Source organism: Chlorocebus sabaeus, chromosome X (genome assembly GCF_047675955.1).
Source record: "Chlorocebus sabaeus isolate Y175 chromosome X, mChlSab1.0.hap1, whole genome shotgun sequence".
NCBI lineage: Eukaryota > Metazoa > Chordata > Mammalia > Primates > Cercopithecidae > Chlorocebus > Chlorocebus sabaeus.
Window position 1 is genome coordinate 75,615,121 of NC_132933.1, and position 21,354 is coordinate 75,636,474.

Below are 21,354 nucleotides of genomic sequence, written 5' to 3' on the forward strand. Positions count from 1 at the left end.
GAATCAAACTATGTTGAAATCTTTTAATAAATTATTTTATGCTACTTTCTCCTTCCACCTTTCATAGTCAAAGTTTGTGGGGAAAATATGTAAGAACAAAATCATTTACTATGATATGCCGATTCTGGGGTCAATTCTTGTTGGCGGTTTCCAGATCCTAGTAGCACAGTGAAATGTTTTCTACCCGCAAGGTCTTTTCTGTTGTGCTGACTGAGCCTTTCCATCTCTGTTGATTCCTGTCTCATGGAGTATGTTTGGGGGTGTTTTACTCTCTTAGGGCCTGGTGGGAGGGGGTGGTTCCTCATCTCTTTGGGTCTCTGTCTTTCTGAACTCTACTCCTACCACGAGGGTTTGTCTCTTACACTTGCACTCTCTCAGAGTCAATCTCTTGCTTGTTCTCTTGTTTGGCATCTCCTTCCTTTCCCTTTTTCTATCTAGAGCTCACTCTTCTGGGATAGTCTCCGTCTTTCTGTGCTGTATGTGTGTGTGTGCCTGCCTGTGTCTTTTTTCCCTCGCCTCTCCCAAGTCCCCATCAGTTTCTTACCCTCCCCATTGGTAGGTCTTTTTCTGTCTCTCTTGCTCTCTTTCCATTTCTTTTCTAATTTACCTACTTATGTTCCATTTGCCTTATTTAGGTAAAGCTACTTCCTCTTCTAATCCAAGCAGCCCAGCTCCAGACTGGTACAAAGATTTTGTTACAGATGCTGATGCTGAGGTTTTAGAGCATTCTGGAAAAATGGTACTTCTCTTTGAAATTCTTCGAATGGCAGAGGAAATTGGGGATAAAGTGTAAGTGCTTTACCATATTTATTATATAAATGAATTTTTGATAATGTTTTTATTGCTTAAACAATGTATTTGAACAACTCTGTTGCTTTTCCTTCCTTCCTAAAGATGTGATTTATTTGATCATTGTAGTGCTAGGCCAATACAAGCAACTATCTTTTTTGTAAGCCACTAGTTCTGATTGCATATTCAGGTTATTTCTTCAGTGTAAATTTTTGCTTCTAGCTATTTCAACTTGAACTTACTTCCTTGGGTAGAGCTCTTAGTTGAAATTTGTGTTTCTCCATCTTCAAAATCATTTTTCGGTTTATGTAGTGTGACTTCTACCCTGTTGCTGTACTGAGATTTCCCCCTGTAAAGTCACTAGTGACCTTCTAATCCTCAAATCCAGTGGACATCTCTCAGGCTGTATTTTATTTCACCTGCTTGATTATTCTTTATTCTTCTTCTTTTTTTTTTTTTTTCTCTTCATCATGAGACAGAGTCTTGCTCTGTTGCCCAGGCTGGAGTACAGCGGCACAATCACGGCTTACTGCAGTCTTGACCTCCCAGGCTCAGGTGATCCTTCCACCTCAGCCTCTCCAGTAGCTGGGACCACAGGCACATGCCACCATACCCAGCTAGTTTTTTTATTTTTAGCAGGGACAGGGTTTCACTGTGTTGCCCAGGCTGGTCTTGAGCTCAAGTAATCTGCGTGCCTCAGCCTCCCAAAGTACTGGGATTACACATGTGAGCCACCACACCCAGCCCAATTATTCTTTCTTTATCATTTATTCTTAGTTTTTTGTTCCACTTCGAACATTTTTGCCCGTTCTCTTCTTTGTATCTTCACCCCCCTTTGAGACGGAGTTTTGCTGCTGTTGCCCAGGCTGGAGTGCAATGGTGCGATCTCGGCTCACTGCAACCTCCACCTCCCAGGTTCAAGTGATTCTCCTGCCTCAGCCTCCTGAGTAGCTGGGATTACACGCACGCACCACCATGCCCAGCTAATTTTATTTTTAGTAGAGACAGGGTTCCTTCTTGTTGGTCAGGCTGGTCTCGAACTCCTGACCTCAGGTGATCCGCCTGCCTCAGCCTCCCAAAGTGCTGGGATTACAGGCATGAGCCACCATGCCTGGCCTCCAAAAACATATTTTTAAAGTTTTGAACCAGACTTATTGTCTAGGCTGCTAGGTCCCAACATTTGATTATAAACGGTTTTTAAAAGGTATCTGAGATGCTTTTTGTTTTTTTGGTTTGTTTGTTTTTTTTTTTTTTTTTTTTTTTTTGAGATGAAGTTTTGCTCTTGTTATCCAGGCTGGAGTGCAGCAGTGCAATCTCAGCTCACTGAAATCACCTCCGCTTCCTGGGTTCAAGTGATTCTCCAGCCTTGCCTCCTGAGTAGCTGGGATTACAAGCACACACCATCATGCCCAGCTAATTTTGTATTTTTAAGAGACATGGTTTCACCATGTTGGCCCGGCTGGTCTTGAACTCCTGACCTCAGGTGATCCACCTGCCTCAGCCTCCCAAAATGCTGGGATTACAGGTATGAGCCACCGCGCTCAGCTTGAGATGCTTTTAATAAAATTTTTAAATAAGGCTAAAATAATCTTTTATGTTTAAAAAAAATATCAAAATATGGTCTCAGAAACAAAAGAGTTCTTCATGTTGTCTGCAACTGGAAAAGGTTAATGGAGAGAACCGTTCATATAGACATTTAGTCCTAACAACTTTTTTCCTTTTTCACCGTAAGACTTCTCTGAGTTCAGTGGTTCCCAGAACCAGCCTTAATTACTAACTGACTAAAATCAACCTGTTTCCAGTATAGAAACCCAGATTACAGATTAATTCCAATTTAATAATTAGTATTTCTAAGACTTTAAGTTTCTCACTTACAGGAACTTTCAAGAACTTAATTTGTAGCTTAGAAAGAATTGATTCAATTATGTTTTTGATTTTGGGAAAGATAAACTACTGAGGGATCAAAGCATAGGCCTTGGTCATTTGAGCTGAGCACTAGGAATCAATTCATTTTCTTACCAGCATTCTAGACATAGTTAACTGGGAGATACTAGACTCCAACAGTGTGGAGCTCAGGAAGTCATACAATAAAAAACACTTATGTGGTTAACTCCAACAGCCGTTTCATAGGTTCAATTTTCTGTTCTACTAATTCTGAAGATATGTAGCAGGGAATGTTGAAGGATCTTCAGGAGTCATAAGCACCTTCATCTCCTATAGTATAGCTTTTAGAATAAAAATAAAACTTAAAGCATACTTGCCACAGGTATATTGTTTCTTATATACTGATCTACTTTCTTTGCATATATAAAGGACAATAGAAGACCTCTTATATTCTTTTTCGAGATTTTTTTCTTTTCTAGTATATAAGTATGTTATAAATTCTCACCAGTGGGTTAGACCAGAATAATAATTTTAAAACTATTTCTCAGAGCCCCTGCAAATTGATGACCAAGAGGAGAGGGTAAGGGCACAGTAACATTTTTCCTCCTTCTCCCACAATGCCTAAAACAGCTTGCTTTTATAATTTATTTTATTTGAACTCTACACAAAACTTGATGTGAACAACTAGTTTTCATGGCTAAAAAGGAGTTAGAAAATTACTAGGGCAGAGAATCAGGAATTTGCAGACATATTTGAAATGTGATGACAAAGTGTTATAGAATGCATGTAATTTTAAATTACTAAAATACTTGTAATAGGAAAACTTTTTACATTCTCTAAACAGTGTCTTTTGTAGAGCAAAAGTTTTAAATTTTGATGAAGTCTAATTTATCAACTTTTAAAGCAATCATACTTTGTGTCATGTGTAAATAATTTTTTGCCTAACCCGTTATGAAGATTTTCTTCTGTGTTCTTCTAAACTTTGTTTTTACAGTTAGATTTATGCTCCATTTTAAGTTATTTTTTGCAAAAAGTATGCAGTTTAGGTTGAAGTTCACTTTTTTTCATGTGGATGTTCAGTTTTACCAAGACCTTTTTTTTTTTTTCTTTGAGACAGAGTCTCACTTTGTCGCCCAGGCTGGAGTGCAGTGGCGCAATCTTGGCTCACTGCAAGGTCTGCCTCCTGGGTTCACGCCATTCTCCTGCCTCAGCCTCCCAAGTAGCTGGGACTACAGGCGCCCACCACCACGCCCAGCTAATTTTTTTGTATTTTTAGTAGAGACGGGGTTTCACCTCGTTAGCCAGGATGGTCTTGATGTCCTGACCTTGTGATCCACCCGCCTCAACCTCCCAAAGTGCTGGGATTGTAAAAGCGTGAGCCACTGCGCCCGGCTACCAAGACCATTGTTTAAAACACTATCGTTTTACCATTGAAATGCCTGGGCCCTACAATTAATTATACTATGTGGCTCTCTATCTGAATTCTATTCCGTTCTATTGATCTGTGCCTGTCCCTTTACCGGTACTACACTGTCTTGGTTACTGTAACTTTGTAAGTATTGAGATCATGAAGAGTCAGCCCTCCAACCTTGTTTTTCTTTTTCAGAATTGTCTTCCCTCCTCTGATGTGGCATTCTCATATACATTTTACAATCACCATGTAATGTCTACAAAAAAATCCTGCTGGGATTTTTGTTACAATTGTGTTAAATTTGTAGATTGATTTAGGAAGAAGTGATATCTTTACTAGGAATCTTCTAATCCATAAACACTAATCTGTTTTTTTAGCCTTGTTTTCAGCCAGTCCCTCATATCTCTGGACTTGATTGAAGATTTTCTTGAATTAGCTAGTAGGGAGAAGACAGAAGATAAAGATAAACCCCTTATTTATAAAGGTGAGCTACAAATATTTCTCTATCGTAATTTTTAAAATACTGATTTAAACATACTATACAAACATTTTAACAACAAAAGAAACAAAACTACCCAGAGTCTCACAACACTAATATATCAACATTTTTTTGCAATATCTCTTTGTCCTTATCCATATGTATGTGTAGCGTTTTTCAAAATAAAATTGTATTGTTTATATTTGAGGTTTACAACATGGTGTTATGGGATACATATAGATAGTATAATGGTTACTGTAGTGAAGCAAATGAACATATCTATCATCTCTCATAGTTTTTTTGATGACAAGAGCAGCTAATATCAACTTACTTAAGAAAAATTCCTAATACAGTAGTCTTTGATGTTGAAATTGTAGGATAAATTAAAATTTTTTGGTTTCTAAAGCAGGTTTTTTGAGAGATAATTCACATCCTGTACAATTCACCCATTTAAAGTGTGGAACTCAATGGTTTTAATATATTTATTCACAGAGATGTGCAAACATCACTAGAGTCAGTTTTTGAACATTTTAATCACTACCAAATAAAACTCTGTACCCTTTAACTAGTACTCCCCTACCTAGCCCAAAACTGCCTCACATAAGCAACCACTAATCTCCTTTATGTTTCTAATAGATTGATATATTCTGGACCAGTCGTATAAATGGAAACATGTAATATGTGGTCTTGATAGATATTAGGGTTGTTCTCACCTTTCAGCTGTTGTGAATAGTACTGTTGTGTACATTTGTTATACAAGTTTTCATTTATTTAAACAAATGGTGATACCAAACTTTTCTACACTGCCTGTACTATTTCAGTCCTACCAGCAATGTACAAGCCTTTCGGTTTCTCCACATTCTTATCAACACTTGTTCTTTTTCATTTTTGTTTTTATTGTAACCATCCTAATGATTGTGAAGTGATATCTTATGATTTTAATTTTCGTTTCTCTAATGACTAATAATGTTAAACATCTTTTAATGTACTTGTTGGCTATTTCTTTATCTTCTTTGGAAAAAATAGATATACAGGTCCTTTGCCCATTTTTGAATTGGATTGCTTATCTTTTTGTTGTTGAAATGTGTTTTAAAACATATATTCTACATACTAGGCCCTTATATATATGATTTGCAAATATTTTCTCTCATTCTATGAGTTGTCTTTTGCTTTCATTAAAAAAAAAAGTTTCTGTGATCTATATCACTTTCTTTTATTTATTTATTTTTAATTTTTTGTAGAGATGAGGTCTCCCTCTATTTGCCCAGACTGGTCTTAAACTCCTGGGCTCAAGCAGTCCTCCCTCGTTGGCCTCCCACAGTGCTAGGATTACAGGTGTGAGCCACCATACCTGGCCATCTGTTGATTTCTTGAGTGTGTCCTCTGATGCACAAAAATATTTTATTTTGTTGACCTCCAATTTATTTTTTCTTTTGTTGCTTGTGCTTTTAGTGTCATATCTAAGAAACCATTTCGAAATAAAAAGTTGTAAAGATTTAACCCCTGTGTTTGCTTAAAAGAGTTTTATAGTTTTAGTCCTTGCACTTAGGTCTTTGATCCATTTTGAGTTAATTTTTATGCATGATATGAGGTAAAGGCTCAACTTCAATCTTTTGCTGTGGTTATCCATTTGTCCCAGGACTGTTTGTTGAAAAAAATATTCTTTCTTTATTGAATGGCTTTTGTCACTCTCATTAAAAAGGAATTGATGATGGAGATACGTATTTGTTTCCTAACCCTCAATTCTATTCCATTGATCTATATGTCAGTCCCTGTGTTAATAACTGCACTATTTCATTACCATCGCTTTGAAAGTAATGTTGAAATTGGAAAGTGTGGCTATTCCAGATCTCTTGGAATTCCACATCAACCTTAGAATCCCCTATAAATTTCTACAAAGAAGTCAGCTTAGATGCTAATAGGGATTGTGTTGAATGTATGGTAATTTTAGGAAGTACTGCCATCTTAATAATATTATGTCTTATCCATGAACATGGGGTGTTTTGCCATTTATTTAGGTCTTTTATTTATTTCACCAATATTTTATATTTTGCAGAGTATACGTTTTACACTTTTGTTAAATGTATTTGTACATATTTTATTTCTGAGGCTGAGTGAAATTTGTTGTTAGTGAATTCTTTAGGATTTTTGTATACAAGATCATGTCATCTGGAATTACAGATAATTTCCTTTCTAATCTGAGTGCCTTTTATTTGTTCGCTTATCCAGTTGCCCTGGTTAAAACCTCAAGTACCATGTTGAGTTAAAGTGGCAAGAGCTGACATCCTTGTCTTGTCTCTAATCATAGTGTGAAGGAATCCAGTTTTTCAATATTTTGTATGATGTTAGTTTCATAGATACTGTTTATTAAGTTGAGGAAATAGTCTTCTCTTTCTAGTTTGTTGAATGTGTTTATCATGAAAGAGTGTGACATACTATCTTGATTTCTCTGCAGCTATTGAGATGATCATGTCATGGTTTTTTTTCCCCCATTCTATTAACATAGTGTATTACTTTGATTTTCAGATGTTAAACCAACCTTGCATACCTGGGATAAATCCCACTTGTCATGTTGTATAATTCTTTTTATATGGTCTTGGATTCAGTTTGCTATTGTTTTTTGTTGTTGGCAATGGAATGTTTTAATTGGCTTTTTTTTGGTACTGATTATGAAAGTATTATTATATCTTGCATATATAATATTGGCTGTATAATATTCCATCATATGGCTGTACATAACTTGCTTAATCATTTGATTGCTTTTTCTAATTTTTCAACTTTTTTTTTTTTTTTAAGAGACAGGATCTCACTCTGTCACCCAAGCTGAAGTGCAGTCAAGCAGTCTTGGCTCACTGCAGCCTCTGCCTCCTGGGTTCAAGTGATTCTTGTGCCTCAGCCTCCTGAGTAGCTGGGATTACAGGTGTGTGCCACCACGCCTGGCTAATTTTTGTATTTTTTGTAGAGATGGGGTTTTTGCCGTGTTGGCCAGGTCTTGAACTCCTGGCCTCAAGTGATCCGCCCACCTTGGCCTCTTAAAGCACTGGAATTACAGGCGTGAGCTACCACATCTGGCCTAATTTTTTAACATTTTAAATTTTTGTACGTAAATTTATATCTGCGTTTTAAACTTTTTTGCTTAAGATAGATTCCTAAGAGGAGAAATCATTTACCAACAGGTATGATCTTTTTTAGGCCTTTTGAAACATTGTCAACTTACTTTCCAGAGCAGTTGGATTAGTACTCCTAGTAGCAATCCTTGAATGATCACTATACCGTTGCCATAATAACTAAAACCTTTCTTAATAGGTGAATAATGATATCTTGTATTTGTTTTAATTTGCATTTATTTTATAACCAGTAACATAGATTGTCTCTGCTAATCTCTTCTTGCTTTTACTGCTGACTGATGACTATGTTTCTGTCTGCCTGCAATGCTCTCTCCACCCACACTATCTTCTTCACCTGATTAATTCCTATCCATTCTTCATCTTTCATGTCCAGTGAGACTCCTCAGTACTGACTTTCCTCCTCCTGACTCCAATAATATGTCTGATTTTTTCCTTGTAATTTTTGTGGGTACATGGTAGGTGTTACGTATTCATGGGTTACATGAGATATTTTGATATATGCATGCAATGGATAATAATTACATCAGGATAAATGGGATATCTGTCATTTCAAACATTTATCCTTTGTGATACAGAAAATCCAATTACACTCTTTTAGTTATTTAAAAATATACAATTAAATTATTTTTAACAGTAGTCACCCTGTTATGCTAACAAATACTAATTCTTATTCATTCCAACTATATATTTGTACCTATTAACCATCCGTACTTCCACCCCCACCACCCACTACCGTTCCCAGCCTGTGGTAACCATCCTTCTACTCTGTATCTCCATGAGTTCAATTATTTTTATTTTTAGATCCCACAAATAAATGACAACATGCAAAGTTTGTCTTTCTCTGCCTGGCTTATTTCACTTAATGACCTCCTGTTCATCCATGTTGTTGTAAATGACAGGATCTTTCTCTTTTATGGCTGTATACTACTCCATTGTATGTATCACATTTTCCTTATCCATTCATCTGTTGATGGACACTTAGGTTGTCTCCAAGTCTTGGCTGTTGTGAATAGTGCTACAATAAACATGAAAGTGCAAATATGTCTTCGATATACCGATTTCCATTATTTTGGGTATATACCTAGGAGTGTGATTGCTGGATTCTATTTTTTTTTGGTTGGGGGAGACAAGGCCTTGCTCTGTCACCTAGGCTGGAGTACAGTGGTGTGATCTTGGCTCACTGCAAGATTCTCCCACCTCAGCCTCCCCAGTAGCTGGGACTACAGGCATGCACTACCACGCCCAGCTAATTTTTGTATTTTTTGGTAGAGACGGGGTTTCACCATGTTGGTCAGGCTGGTCTCAAACTCCTGACCTCAGGTTTTCTGCCTGCCTTGGCCTCCCAAAGTGCTGGGATTACAGAAGTGAGCCACTGCGTCTGACTGGGATTAGTAGATTCTATGGTAGCTCTGTTTTTAATTTTTTGAGGAACCTCTGAACTGTTCTCCATAGTGGTTTTACTAATTTATATTCCCACCAACAGTGTACAAGAGTTCCCTTTTCTCCAAGTCCTCTCTAGTATTTGTTACTCCCTGACTTTTGGATAAAAGCCAAGTTAACTGGGGTGGGAAGATATCTCATAGTTTGATTTGCATTTTTCTGATGATAAATGATGTTGAGCACCTTTTCCTGTACCTGTTTGCCATCGGTATGTCTTCTTTTGAGAAATGACTATTATTTTGTCGATTTTAAAACCAGATTATTAGATTTTTTTTCCTGTAGAGTTATTTGAGTTCTTTATACCGGTTATTAATCGCTTGTCAGATGGGTAGTTTGCATATATTTTCTCCCATCCTGTGGGTTGTCTCTTCACTTTGTTGACTGTATCCTTTGTTGTGCAGAAGCTTTTTAACTTGATGAAATCACATTTGTCTGTTTTTGCTTTTGTTGCCTCTGCCTGTCAGGTATTACTCAAAAAATCTTTGCCTAGTCCGATGTCCTGGAGAGTTTCCCCAATGTTTTCTTGTAGTAGATTTACAGTTTGAGGTCTAAGGTCTTGAATCCATTTAGGTCTTTAATCCATTTAGACTTGAGTTTTATATATGATGAGAGATAGGAGTCTAGTTTTGTTCTCCTGTGTATGGATATCCAATTTTTCCCAGCACCATTTGCTGAAGAGACTGTCTTTTCCCCAGGGTATACTCATGGCAACTTTGTCAAAAATGAGTTCACTGCAGATATATGCATTTATCTCAGCGTTCTCTATTGTGTTGATGTAGGTGTTTTTATGCCAGTACCATAGTGTTTTGGTTACTACAGTTCTGTAGTATAAAGTCAGGTAATGTGATTCTTCCAGTTTTGTTCTTTTAGCCTAGTATAGCTTTGGCTATTTTGGGTCTTTTATGCTTCCATATAAATTTTAGGGTTGGTGTTTGTATTTCTGTGAAGAATGTCACTGGTATTCTATACGGATTGTATTGAATCTGTAGATTGCTTTGGGTAGTATGGACATTTTAATAATATTAATTCTTCCAATCACTGAACCTGGATCAAAATCATAGAGTTTCTTTCAGCATTGTTTTATAGTTTTCACTGTAGAGATCTTTCACTTCTTTCATTAATTCCTAAGTATTTAATTTATAGCTATCGTACATGGGATTACTTTCTTGATGTCTTAAAATTTTTTTTTTTTAATTTGTAAGTTTCTCTATTTCTCTTTCAGGTTGTTTGCTGTTGGTATATAGAAATGCTATTGATTTGTATATATTGGGTTTATATCCTGCCACTTCACAGAATCTCTTTATCATTTCTAATAGTTTTCTGGCGGAGTTTTCAGATTTTTCCAAGTTAAGATCAGATCATCTGCAAACAAGGATAATTTGATTTTTTTCTTTCCAATTTTGATACCCCTTTTTTCTTGTTCTTGTCTAATTACTCTACCTAGGACTTCCACTACTGTGTTTAATAACAGTGATGGAAGTGGGGCATCCTTGTCATGTTCTTGAACTTAGAGGAAAGCCTTTTAATTTTTCTTTCTTTAGTATACTAGCTATGGGTCTGTCATAGATGGTTTTTATTATTTTGAGGTATGTTCCTTATGTACTTAGTGTTTTTTCATAAAGGGATGTTGAATTTTGTCAAAAACTTTTTTACCATGAATTGAAATGATCATATGGTTTTGTTTTTGTTTTTTTTTGTTTGTTTGTTTTTTGAGACAGAGTCTTGCTCTGTTGCCCAGGCTGGAGTGCAATGGTGTGATCTTGGCTCACTGCAATCTCTGCCTTCCAGGTTCAAGTGATTTGCCTGCCTCAGCCTCCCGAGTAGCTGAGATTATAGGTGTGTGCCACCGTACCCAGCTAATTTTTGCATTTTTAGTAGAGACAAGGTTTCACCATGTTGGCCAGACTGGTCTTGAACTCCTGACCTCGAGTGATCCACCTGCCTCGGCCTCCCAGAGTGCTGGGATTATAGACGTGAGCTACTACGCCCAGCCGATCATATGGTTTTTGTCTTTCATTCTGTTGATATGACGTATCACATCAATTTGTATATGTTGAACCATTCTTGCATCCCTGGGATAAGCCCCAGTTGGTCATGATGGATGATCATTTCATTATTGAATTCAGTTTGCTACTGTTTTGTTCAGGATTTTTACATCAGTATTCACCAGTGATATTGGCTTATAGTTTAAATTTTTTTTAATCTGTGTTTATCTGGTTTTGTTATCAGGGTAATACTGGCCTTGTAAAATGAGTTTGGAAGTATTTTCTTCTCTACTTTTCAGAATATTTTGAGTAGGATTGGTCTTATTTCTTATTTAAATGTTTGATAGAATTCAGCAGTGAAGCTGTCGGGTCCTGGGATTTTCTTTGCTGGGTAACTTTTTATTATGGCTTCAATCTCATTACTTTTTATTCGTCTGTTCAAGTTTTGGATTTCTTCACGGTTCAAACTTGGTAGGTTGTATGTGTCTAGAAATTTATCCATTTCTTCTAGGTTTTCCAATTTATTGGCATATAGTTGCTGATAATAGTAACTAATGATTCTTTGAATTTCTGTGGTAACAGTTGTAATGTCTTTATTTTCATCTCTGATTTTACTTATTTGGGTCTTCTCTCTTTTTTGCTTAGTCTGTCTAAAAGTTTGTCAATTTCGTTTGTTTTTTTCAAAAAGCCAGTGTTTTGTTTCATTGATCTTTTGTATTGTTTTCTTTATTTCAAGTTTATTTATTCCTGCTCTGATCTTTCTTTTCCTTCTACTAATTCTGGGCTTGGTTTGTTCTTGCTTTTCTAATTCTTCTCTCTTTTTTTTTTTTTTTTTTTTGAGACAAGGTCTCGCTTTGTCGCCCAGGCTGGAATATAGTGGCACAATCTTGGCTCATTGCAACCTCTGCCTCTCAGGTTCAAACGATTCTTCTGCCTCAGCTTCCTGAGTAGCTGGGATTACAGGCGCCTGCCGCCACACCCGACTACTTTTTGTATTTTTAGTAGAGACAGGGTTTCACTATATTGGCCAGGTTGGTCTCAAACTCCTGACCTCAGGTGATCCACCCGCCTCGGCCTCCCAAAGTGCTGTCATTACAGGCGTGAGTCACTGTGACCGGCCTCTAATTCTTTAAGATGCCCTGTTAATACTGTTTATTTTCAGTTTTTCTACTTTTTTGATACAGGCATTTATAGCTATAAGCTTTCCTCTTAGTACTGCTTTCCCTGTGTCTTATATTTTTTGGTATGTTCTGTTTCCATTATCATTTTAAAGGAAATTTTCAATTTCCTTCTTAATTCCTTCATTGGCCCACTGGTCATTTAGGAATGTGTTGTTTAAATTCTATGTATTTCTATAGTTTCTGAAATACCTCGTTATTAATTTCTCCTTCTATTCCACTGTGGTAAGAGAAGATACTTGATATTATTTCAAGTTGTTTTTGATGTTTTAAGACTTGTTTTGTGACCTAACGTATGGATAATCCACATGCTGAGGAGAAAGAATGTGTATTCTGTAGCTGTTGGATGAAATGTTCTGTAAATATGTATCAGGTCCATTTGGTCTATAGTGTAGATGAAGTGCGATGTTTCTTAGTTGATTTTCTATGTGTAGTGTTGAAGTCTTCAGCTAGTATTGTATTGACGTCTATCTCTGTCTTTGGCTCTAACAATATTTGCTTTATATATGTGGGTGCTCCAGTGTTGAGTGCATATATATTTTAAATTGTTATATCCTCTTATGGAATTGAACTGTATCATTATGTAGTATCCTTCTTTGTCTCTTCTTACAGTTTTTGTCTTGAAATCTATTTTGTCCTATATAAGTATAGCTGTTACTGCTCTTTTTTGGTTTCCATTGGCATGGAATATCTTTTCTTACCCCTTAATTTTCAGTCTGTGTGTATCTTTATAGGTGAAGTGTGTTCTTGTAGGCATCAGATCATTGGGTATTTTTTAAAATCCATTGAGCCACTTTGTCTTTTGATTGGAGAGTTTAGTCCATTTACACTAAATGTTATTATTGATTAGTAGGGACCTACTCCTGCCATTTTGTTATTTGTTTTCTGGTTGTTTTTTGGGCTTGTCTTCTTTCCTTCCTTCTTGTCTTCCTTTTAATGAAGGTGATTTTCTCTAGTGGTATGGTGTAGTTTCTTCCTTTTTGTTTGTTTGTTTATCCATTATATGTTTTTTGGTTTGTGGCTCCCATGAGGCTTGGAAATTCTTAAATTCTCATTATTTTAAGCTGATAATAACTTTACACTATTTTTATAAACAGAGAAACAAACAAGCAAAAAGAAAACTAATAAAAATTCTACACTTTATCTTTGTTCCCCTACTTTTTAGCTTTTTGTTGTTTCTGTTTATATCTTACTGTACTATGTCGTGATATGTTGTTGAAGTTATTATTTTTGTTGCTTCAACATTTAGTCTTTCTACTTATAATAAGAGTAATTTATACACCACAGTTACACTGTTATAATATTCTGTATTTTTCTGTGTACTTACTGTTTTTAGTGAGTTTTGTACCTTTAGAGGATTTCTTATTGCTCATTCATGTCCTTTTGTTTCTGATTAATTACTTCCTTTAGCCTTTATTGTAGGACAGGTTTGGTGTTGATGAGATCCCTCAGCTTTTGTTTGTCTGGGAAGTTTTTATTTTTCTTTCATGTTTGAAGGATATTTTATCCATTTATATTATTCTAGGGTAAAAGTTTTTTCCTTGAGCACTTTAAATATTTCATGCCTCTCTTCTCCTAGCCTGAAGGATTTCCATTGAAAAGTCTGCTGCCAGACATATTGGAGATCCATTGTATGTTACTTGTTTCTTTTTTCTTGCTGCTTTTAGGATCCTTTCTTTATCCTTGATGTTTGGGAGTTTATTAAGTGCCTTGAAGTAATCTTTTTTGGGTTAGATCTGCTTGATATTCTATAACCTTCTTCTACTTGAATATTAGTATCTTTCTCTAGATTTAGGATGTTCTCTGTTATGATCCCTTTGAATAAACTTTCTATGCCAGTCTTTCTCTCTACCTCCTGTTTAAGGCTGATATCTCTTAGATTTGCTTTTTTTATAGCGATTTTCTAGGCCTTGTAGGCATGCTTTATTCTTTTTTATTCTTCTCTCTTTTGTCTCCTGTGACTGTGTATTTTCAAGTAGCTTATCTTCAAGCTCACTAATTCTTTCTTTTGCTTTATCAGTTTTGCTATTAAGAGACTCTTATGTATTCTTTAGTATGTCAATTGCATTTTTTTTGACTCCAGAATGTCTGCTTTATTCATTTTAATTATTTCAGCCTCTTCATTAAATTTATCTGATTGGAGTCTGAATTCCTCCTGTGTTATCTTGAATTTCATTGTTTTCTCAAATCAGCTATTTTGTGTTCTCTGTCTGGAAGGTCACATATCTCTATCTTTCCTGGATTTTCCCCCATTCCCTGTTTAGTTCATTTGATGAGGTCATATTTCTCTAAATGGTCTTGATGCTTATGGATTTTCATTGGTGTCTGGGCATTGAAGAGTTAGGTATTTATTGTAGTCTTTGCAGTCTGGGCTTGTTTGTACCTGTCATTCTTGGGAAGACTTTTCAGGTATTTGGAGGGACTTGGGTGTTGTGATCTAACTTTTTGGTCACTGCAGCTGTATCCACATTAGGGGTTACCCTAAGGCCAGTAACGCTGTAGTTCTTGCAGCCTTGTGGAGGTACCATTTTGATGGTCTTGGGTAAGATCCAAAAGAATTGTCTGGATTACCAGATGGAGACTCTTATTCTCTTCCTTTACTTTCTCCCAAACAAATGGAGTCTCTCTGTGCTGAGTTACCTGGAGCTGGGGATTTGGGGGTGGGTGACACAGGCACCCCTGTGGCTACCACTGCTGGTATAGCACTTGGTCAGATCTTAAGCCAGCAGAGCAGTGGGTCTTGCCCAAGGCCCACTGTAGCCACTACTTGGTTACTGCCTATGTTTGCTCAAGGCCCAAGGGCTGTACATTCAGCAGGCGGTGAAGCCTGCCAGTATTGGGTCTTTCCCTTCACGTTGACAAATTCTCTTAGTCCCTGGGCAGGTATAGAGATGCTGTCTGAGAGCCAGAAATGTTAGAAATATACTTGGTGCTTTATTCTACTATGGCTAAACTGGCATGGAAGTAACAAAACAAAGTCCTTCCTACTCTTTTCTTTCTTTTCCTCAGGCAGAGGAGCCTCTCTTCATGGCCACTACCAGGACAGGCCCACAGAGTACTGCCAGTGTACCACCAGTGTTCACTTAAGGCCTAAGGGCTGTTTAGTCAGCTTTTGGTGAATGCTGTCAGGCCAGAGACTCATCCTTCAGGGTAGTGGGCTCCACTCTGCCCCAGGCTCAGTCCACAAATATCATTCAAGAGCTAAGGCCTGGAATTGGGGACCCCAAGAGCCCGTTTGTTGCTTTTGCCCATTGTGGCCGACATGGTACCTACACTGCTAGATAAAGTCCCCTTTACTCTTCCCGCTCCTTTTCTCAAGCAGGAAGAGTCTCTCTTTGTAGCCACCACTACTTTTAATATGCTGGGTCTCACCATAACCTAACACATTTCAGTCTAATCCATGGCCCACAATGTGTACTACCTGGTTATTGCTGCTGATTATTCAGGCTCTTTGGTCAGCAGGTGATGAATCCTGCCATGACTAGGTCCCTTGATTCAAGGCAATGGGTTGCCTTCTGGCCCAGGGAGCTAGGGCCTGAAATGGGGGCCTCACAATTCTGCGTAGGGCCCTGTCCTACTGTGACTGAGCTGGTATCCAAGTTGCAAAACAAAGTGCTTTTTCTCTTCCCTCTTCTCTCCTCAAGTAGAAAGCAGAGGTCTCTTTTGAAGTTCTAAGCTGCACTGCCTGGAATTGGAGGAGTGAGGAGTGGTGGCATAAGTACTCTCTTAGTACGCCCCAATGGTATCTCACTAGGTCAAGTGCCCCCATTTTACTGGCTCCAAGTCCTTTACAACACTAGGACTTGCCCAGAAGTTGCAGTCCTTGTGGCCTAGATAGCCTTTCAGTTTTATTTAGGACCCCAGTGCACTTTCGCCCACTGTGGCGTGACTTACCGAAACTCAAGTTCTGATCACTATGATGGATGATTCCCTTCTGGTTTGGGCAGGTTTATGTGCTCCCTTCATGGGAGTAGGCTGAGTTCCAATTCAAAGCCCTCTGATCACTGCACCCAAGTCACTGATTCTCTCCCCATGCTACGTGGCCACTTCTGGGGGTTGAGGTAGCAGTTGCATTGGCAATTCAAGATTGTTTTTCCCCCTTCTGTGCCTCTTTCAGTGATATGAAGTTAAGATCAGGTACTATAATTGCTCACCTGATTTTTATTTCTTATGACGGTGCTTTTTTGTTTAGATAGTCATAACATTTGCCATATCTGCTGGGAGGTTGATCAGTAGAAGCTTCTGTTCAGCCATCTTATTCTACCTCCTTCCCCAGTACTGCCCTGATTGAATGAGTTGGTGTGTGTTCGTGTTTCTGTTTTTTTGGAATTGTTTGTAAAGCATCGAGCTTAATTATTCTTTAAATGTTTGTTAGAATTCAGCGTTGAAGCCATGTTGGCCTGGGCTCTTTTTATAGGTAGTTTTTTCTTTTTAGTAGTATGGTAAATATATATATAACATAAAATTTACCATTTTGACAGAGTAAAAAGGCAACCTACCATATGGGAAAAATATTTGCAAATCATATATCTGGTAAGGGGTTAATGTCAAAAATACATGAAGGATTCCTACAACACAACAATAAACAAACCTGATTTAAATATGGGCAAAAGAGTTGATAGACATTTCTTTAAAAATAATACACAAATGGCCAAGAAGCACATGAAAAGATGCCTAGCATCACTAATCCTTAGGGAAATGCAAATGAAAATTGTAATGAGATACCACCACATACCAATTAGGATGGGCTACTATGAAAAAACAATAATGAGAGTTGGTGAGAATATGGAGACATTGGAACCCTTGTGTACTGTTGGTTAGAATGTAAAATGGTATAGCTGCTGTGGAAAACAGTGTGGTGTTCCTCAAAAAATTAAAAATAGTATTACCATGAGATCCAGAAGTACCACTTCTGGGTATATACCCAAAAGAATAGAGTTCAGGGTGTTAGAGAAGTATTTGTATTTGTACACCCACATTATAGCAACATTATTCATAATGACCAAATCATGGAAGAAAGTCAAGTGTCCATCGACAGATAAGTGGATAAACAAAATGCGGCATATACATACAGTGGAACATAATTTAGCCTTAATAAGGAAGGAAACTTTGACACATGGTGGAACATGTATGAATCTTGAAGACAATATGCTAAGTGATCTAAGCCAGTCTGAAAAGGACAAATATTACATGATTCCTATTATGAGGTTCCTAGAGTAGTGAAATTTGTAGAGACATAAAATAGAATGGTGTTTGCCAGGGTCTTTAGGTAAGGGGAAATAGGGAGTGTGAGAGAACAGATAACTCCACGGGACTTCCCAGAGTGCTCCATGTTGTATGGGAATTATGTCTGTCTCATACAGATCTGTATCATTGAAGACAGGTTCATTACTACCCATTTTTGTATACTCTTTGTCTAGCACCAAGCTAGACATGTAGTAGGTCCGTAGTAAATACTTGTTGAACTGGTAAGGAAATAAATTACCCTTATCTGGATCTTCCCTAGTTTTTTTATACAGAGAATGATGCTCTAGTTAGGCATTTTCCTAGGTATATACTTGCACTTTTTATCTTTCTCATTGCCCCGCTTTCTTTGTTTCTAGAGTCACTTATTGGCATATCTTTAACATATATTTGTGTATTTTTACATTTGACTGTAGTTAAATATAAGCTTAAATATATATTTTTTCTATTATCACTATAAATTTTATTAGATTCTATGTTCTGGCAGTTTTTCGTTATTGAAAAACCTATGTTACAAAAATATGCCAATATACTACCATCAATAAATGGAAAATGCTTATTTTAATGTGTATTGTAACTGTATTTTCTTCATCTTTCATGGGTAAAAACAGTTGTCATTGTTTTCGTCCATAATTTTTTGACCACTAATAGGGTTGTACTTTTTTTTATATGCTTGCTAGTTTATTTCTGATTTTGTAAATTATCTTTAGCAAATGTTTACTTATCAGATTGGTCTGCTTTTGAGTTACTACTGTTACCACTATCACTACCATTACCACTACCACTGTGTATTGATTACTGAGCAAGATTTAAGGGGTACTACAGGAAATCATGGTGTGGAAGAGGATCAAACACATATATTATGTGCCGTAATAGAGGCAGGTGTAATTTGTCATGGGATCTTTAGTGATAATATTAAGTACTCAGTAAGCTTTTAATTACCGTGTGACAGGCACCATTCTAAGTAGTTTTTAAAATATTATCTCATTTAATCCTCATAACAACCCTATGCAATAGGTACTCTGATTATCTTCATTTTACAGATAAAGAAACTGAGGCACAAGGAGTTTAATTACTTGCCATAAGTGAAAATGTTAGTAAATGGTGAAACTGAGATTAAACTCAGGGAGTGTCACTCCAAAGTCTGTGTTCTTAACTACTAACCTATAGTGACTCTATCAGTTTTTAAGTGTTGGATTCATCGAGGTGGTATTAGAGATATTCATTTGCATTATAATAAAAGGTGAGTATGTTGAAATGCTTTTTAAAATAGTCATATCATTTTCCATTCATTTATGATTGTTTGTTTTAATAATTATCCTGTTCAAGTGAACAATTAATGCAAATGTGACTCCAGCCTCTTACCTTTTTATCCAACTATCCATCTCAAATTCTTTTTTCCTTGGATGTGTATGCCTTTTTTTCTAACTGGAAAAAAAAAACATAAATAAAATGACTTTCATAAACATTAATGAATTTTTAACAAGGAAATTCTGGATTTTCTATATCAGTGAAGATATAGGTAAGAAACATATGAAAAAGCATCTTTTTTTTGACTAATGTACTAAATTTAAAGAGCTTGCTGGAAAGACATAAATTAATCTCAGTTTTGTTAACTTTTATTTTAAGGCTCTGGGGCATGATAGAATTTTGCTTGGATGGGAAATAGTAGCATTGTGTTTACAGTTAAATAATTAGAATAGAAATTATGTATGATAAAATATAAAAATGTCATATGCCCTTAATCTCTTGGTATTTTAGTATCAGTGCACGTCTTGGGTAAAATTTCACCTCACTTCTTCCTGGTATAGATTAAACAAACAAAAAAAAACTTTCCCTCACTGTCTAAAATTGTCATGTCATATCGTTAACTCATAAAGTCGTACTCCTTTACACACACACATACACACACACCACTTTTGAAATGGACACATACACTGAAATTTGTGTATACCCCATAGAATAATTTTTGGCACATAGTAGGCATTCAGTAAGTATTTGTTCAGTGAATGAATAAAGGTATTCTTTATCTCTGATTTTTATTTGATCATTATCAAGTTGTTGATAAGGAGAAAAACATGGCCATTTACAGATATAACTAAAAGCATGCCTCATGAGCAAAATAGAAGTTTAATCATATTCTTTTGACAGTTTTATGGATTCTAATCAAGGAAACCCTTTTAAGAAATTCTCGTGTAGATGAAATAGGTTTTAAAAATACCTGTGCTCATCACTATCTATTTGAATGAAATCTGTGGTGAATTTATTTGTAATATAATTATTCCTTGATTAAGAAAAGTATATAATGTATTTTGCTATACAAATAGAATGTATATAACCCACTTTTAAATGATGAGCAAGGTGGAAAATCTGTTCTTACTAGTAAGCAGAACGATATATCAAATTCCTTTTGTGTTCTTTTGTTAAATTTTCAGGTGAGGGGAAGTGGCTTCGAAACATTGACTATTACCGTTTAGATGGTTCCACTACTGCACAGTCAAGGAAGAAGTGGGCTGAAGAATTTAACGATGAAACTAATGTGAGGTAGGAAAAATCTTCTGTATATATAGAAACATTAAAATAAGTAATTTTAAAATTTACATACAGTACATTTCAATATTTTTATTGTGTATTTGAATGTTTTTAGCAAATGCAAGATACAGTCAGGATGCAAAACGGTGTCATCACTCCCTACCCACTGAATTCACTTATGGAATCATATAACTTGTAGCCTTTTGAGTCTTATTTCTTTCACTTAGTGAAATTTATTTGAGGATCACCTACGTTGTTGCATATACCAATACTTTTTAAAAATTGTTGTATAGTCTTCCATTATAGGGATATATCACAGTTTGTTTAGCTACTTCCGCTTGAGGGACATTTGAGTTGTTTCCAGGTTTTGGAATTAAAATCAAAGCTGCTCTAAGCTTTCATGTTCAAGTTTTTGTGTGAACATAAGTATTTACTTAAATGAAACGAAATCCTAGGATTGTGATTGCTGGGTCATATACTAAGTTTACATTTATCTTTGTAAGAAACTATCAAGCAGTTTTCCAAAGTGACTGTAAAATTTTGCATTCCCACCAGCAGTTGTATGAGAGTTCCAGTTTCCTTACATTCTTGTCTGTATGTGGTATTGTCATTTTTTTAAAAAATTATTTTACTCATTCTAATGTATGTGTAATGGTATCTCTTGTGCTTTTAATTTGCTGTTCCCTAATGATAAATGATGTTGAGCATCTTTTCATGTGCTTATTGACTATTTTAATATCGTTAACTGTAGATACAAGGCATTTTGTGTGTGTATTGTTGATACAAAATCAAACTACATTTGGAAAGGAAAAGTTTTATCTGTAGTCACATGTTGCTTAACAACCAGTATGCATTCTGAGAAATGCATCATTAGGCAATTTTGTCACTATGCAAATATCCCAGAGTATACTGTACACCAGTAGGCTTTCTATGATATAGCTTATTGCTCCTAGGTTGCAAAACTGTATGGCATGTTACTGTACTGAATACTGTAGGCAATTGGAACACAATGGTATTTGTGTATGTAACATATCTAAACATAGAAAAGATACAGTGAAAATATGTATTATAATCTTATGAGATTGCCTTTGCATATGCTGTCTGTTACTGACCAAAACATTATGTGGCACATGACTATAGATACATCTAAACATATGCACATACGCATACATATACACATACACAAATGTAAGAAAGCATGGCATTTAAGAAAAAGATAAAAGAGGTGGGGTTAGTTTAATAGAAAGATGACTGACGTATGCCTTAATAAATATTTTAAACTACG

At 36.2% G+C, this 21,354-nt stretch overlaps 1 protein-coding gene across 9 annotated transcripts in view; it reads left to right on the forward strand.

Moving 5' to 3' along the window:
• ATRX (ATRX chromatin remodeler) overlaps positions 1–21,354 on the forward strand; it is a 300,487-nt gene that overhangs the window by 205,268 nt on the left and 73,865 nt on the right. For 8 of the 9 annotated variants that reach the window (XM_007992127.3, XM_007992126.3, XM_007992124.3 and 5 more), the window contains 3 exons: positions 636–789; positions 4,462–4,568; positions 19,973–20,081. In XM_007992127.3, the coding sequence (XP_007990318.3) occupies positions 636–789; positions 4,462–4,568; positions 19,973–20,081 (370 nt within the window). Of the gene's footprint in view, positions 1–635; positions 790–4,461; positions 4,569–19,972; positions 20,082–21,354 lie in introns of those variants that run through there. The other variant, XR_005237641.2, reaches the window with a different exon arrangement.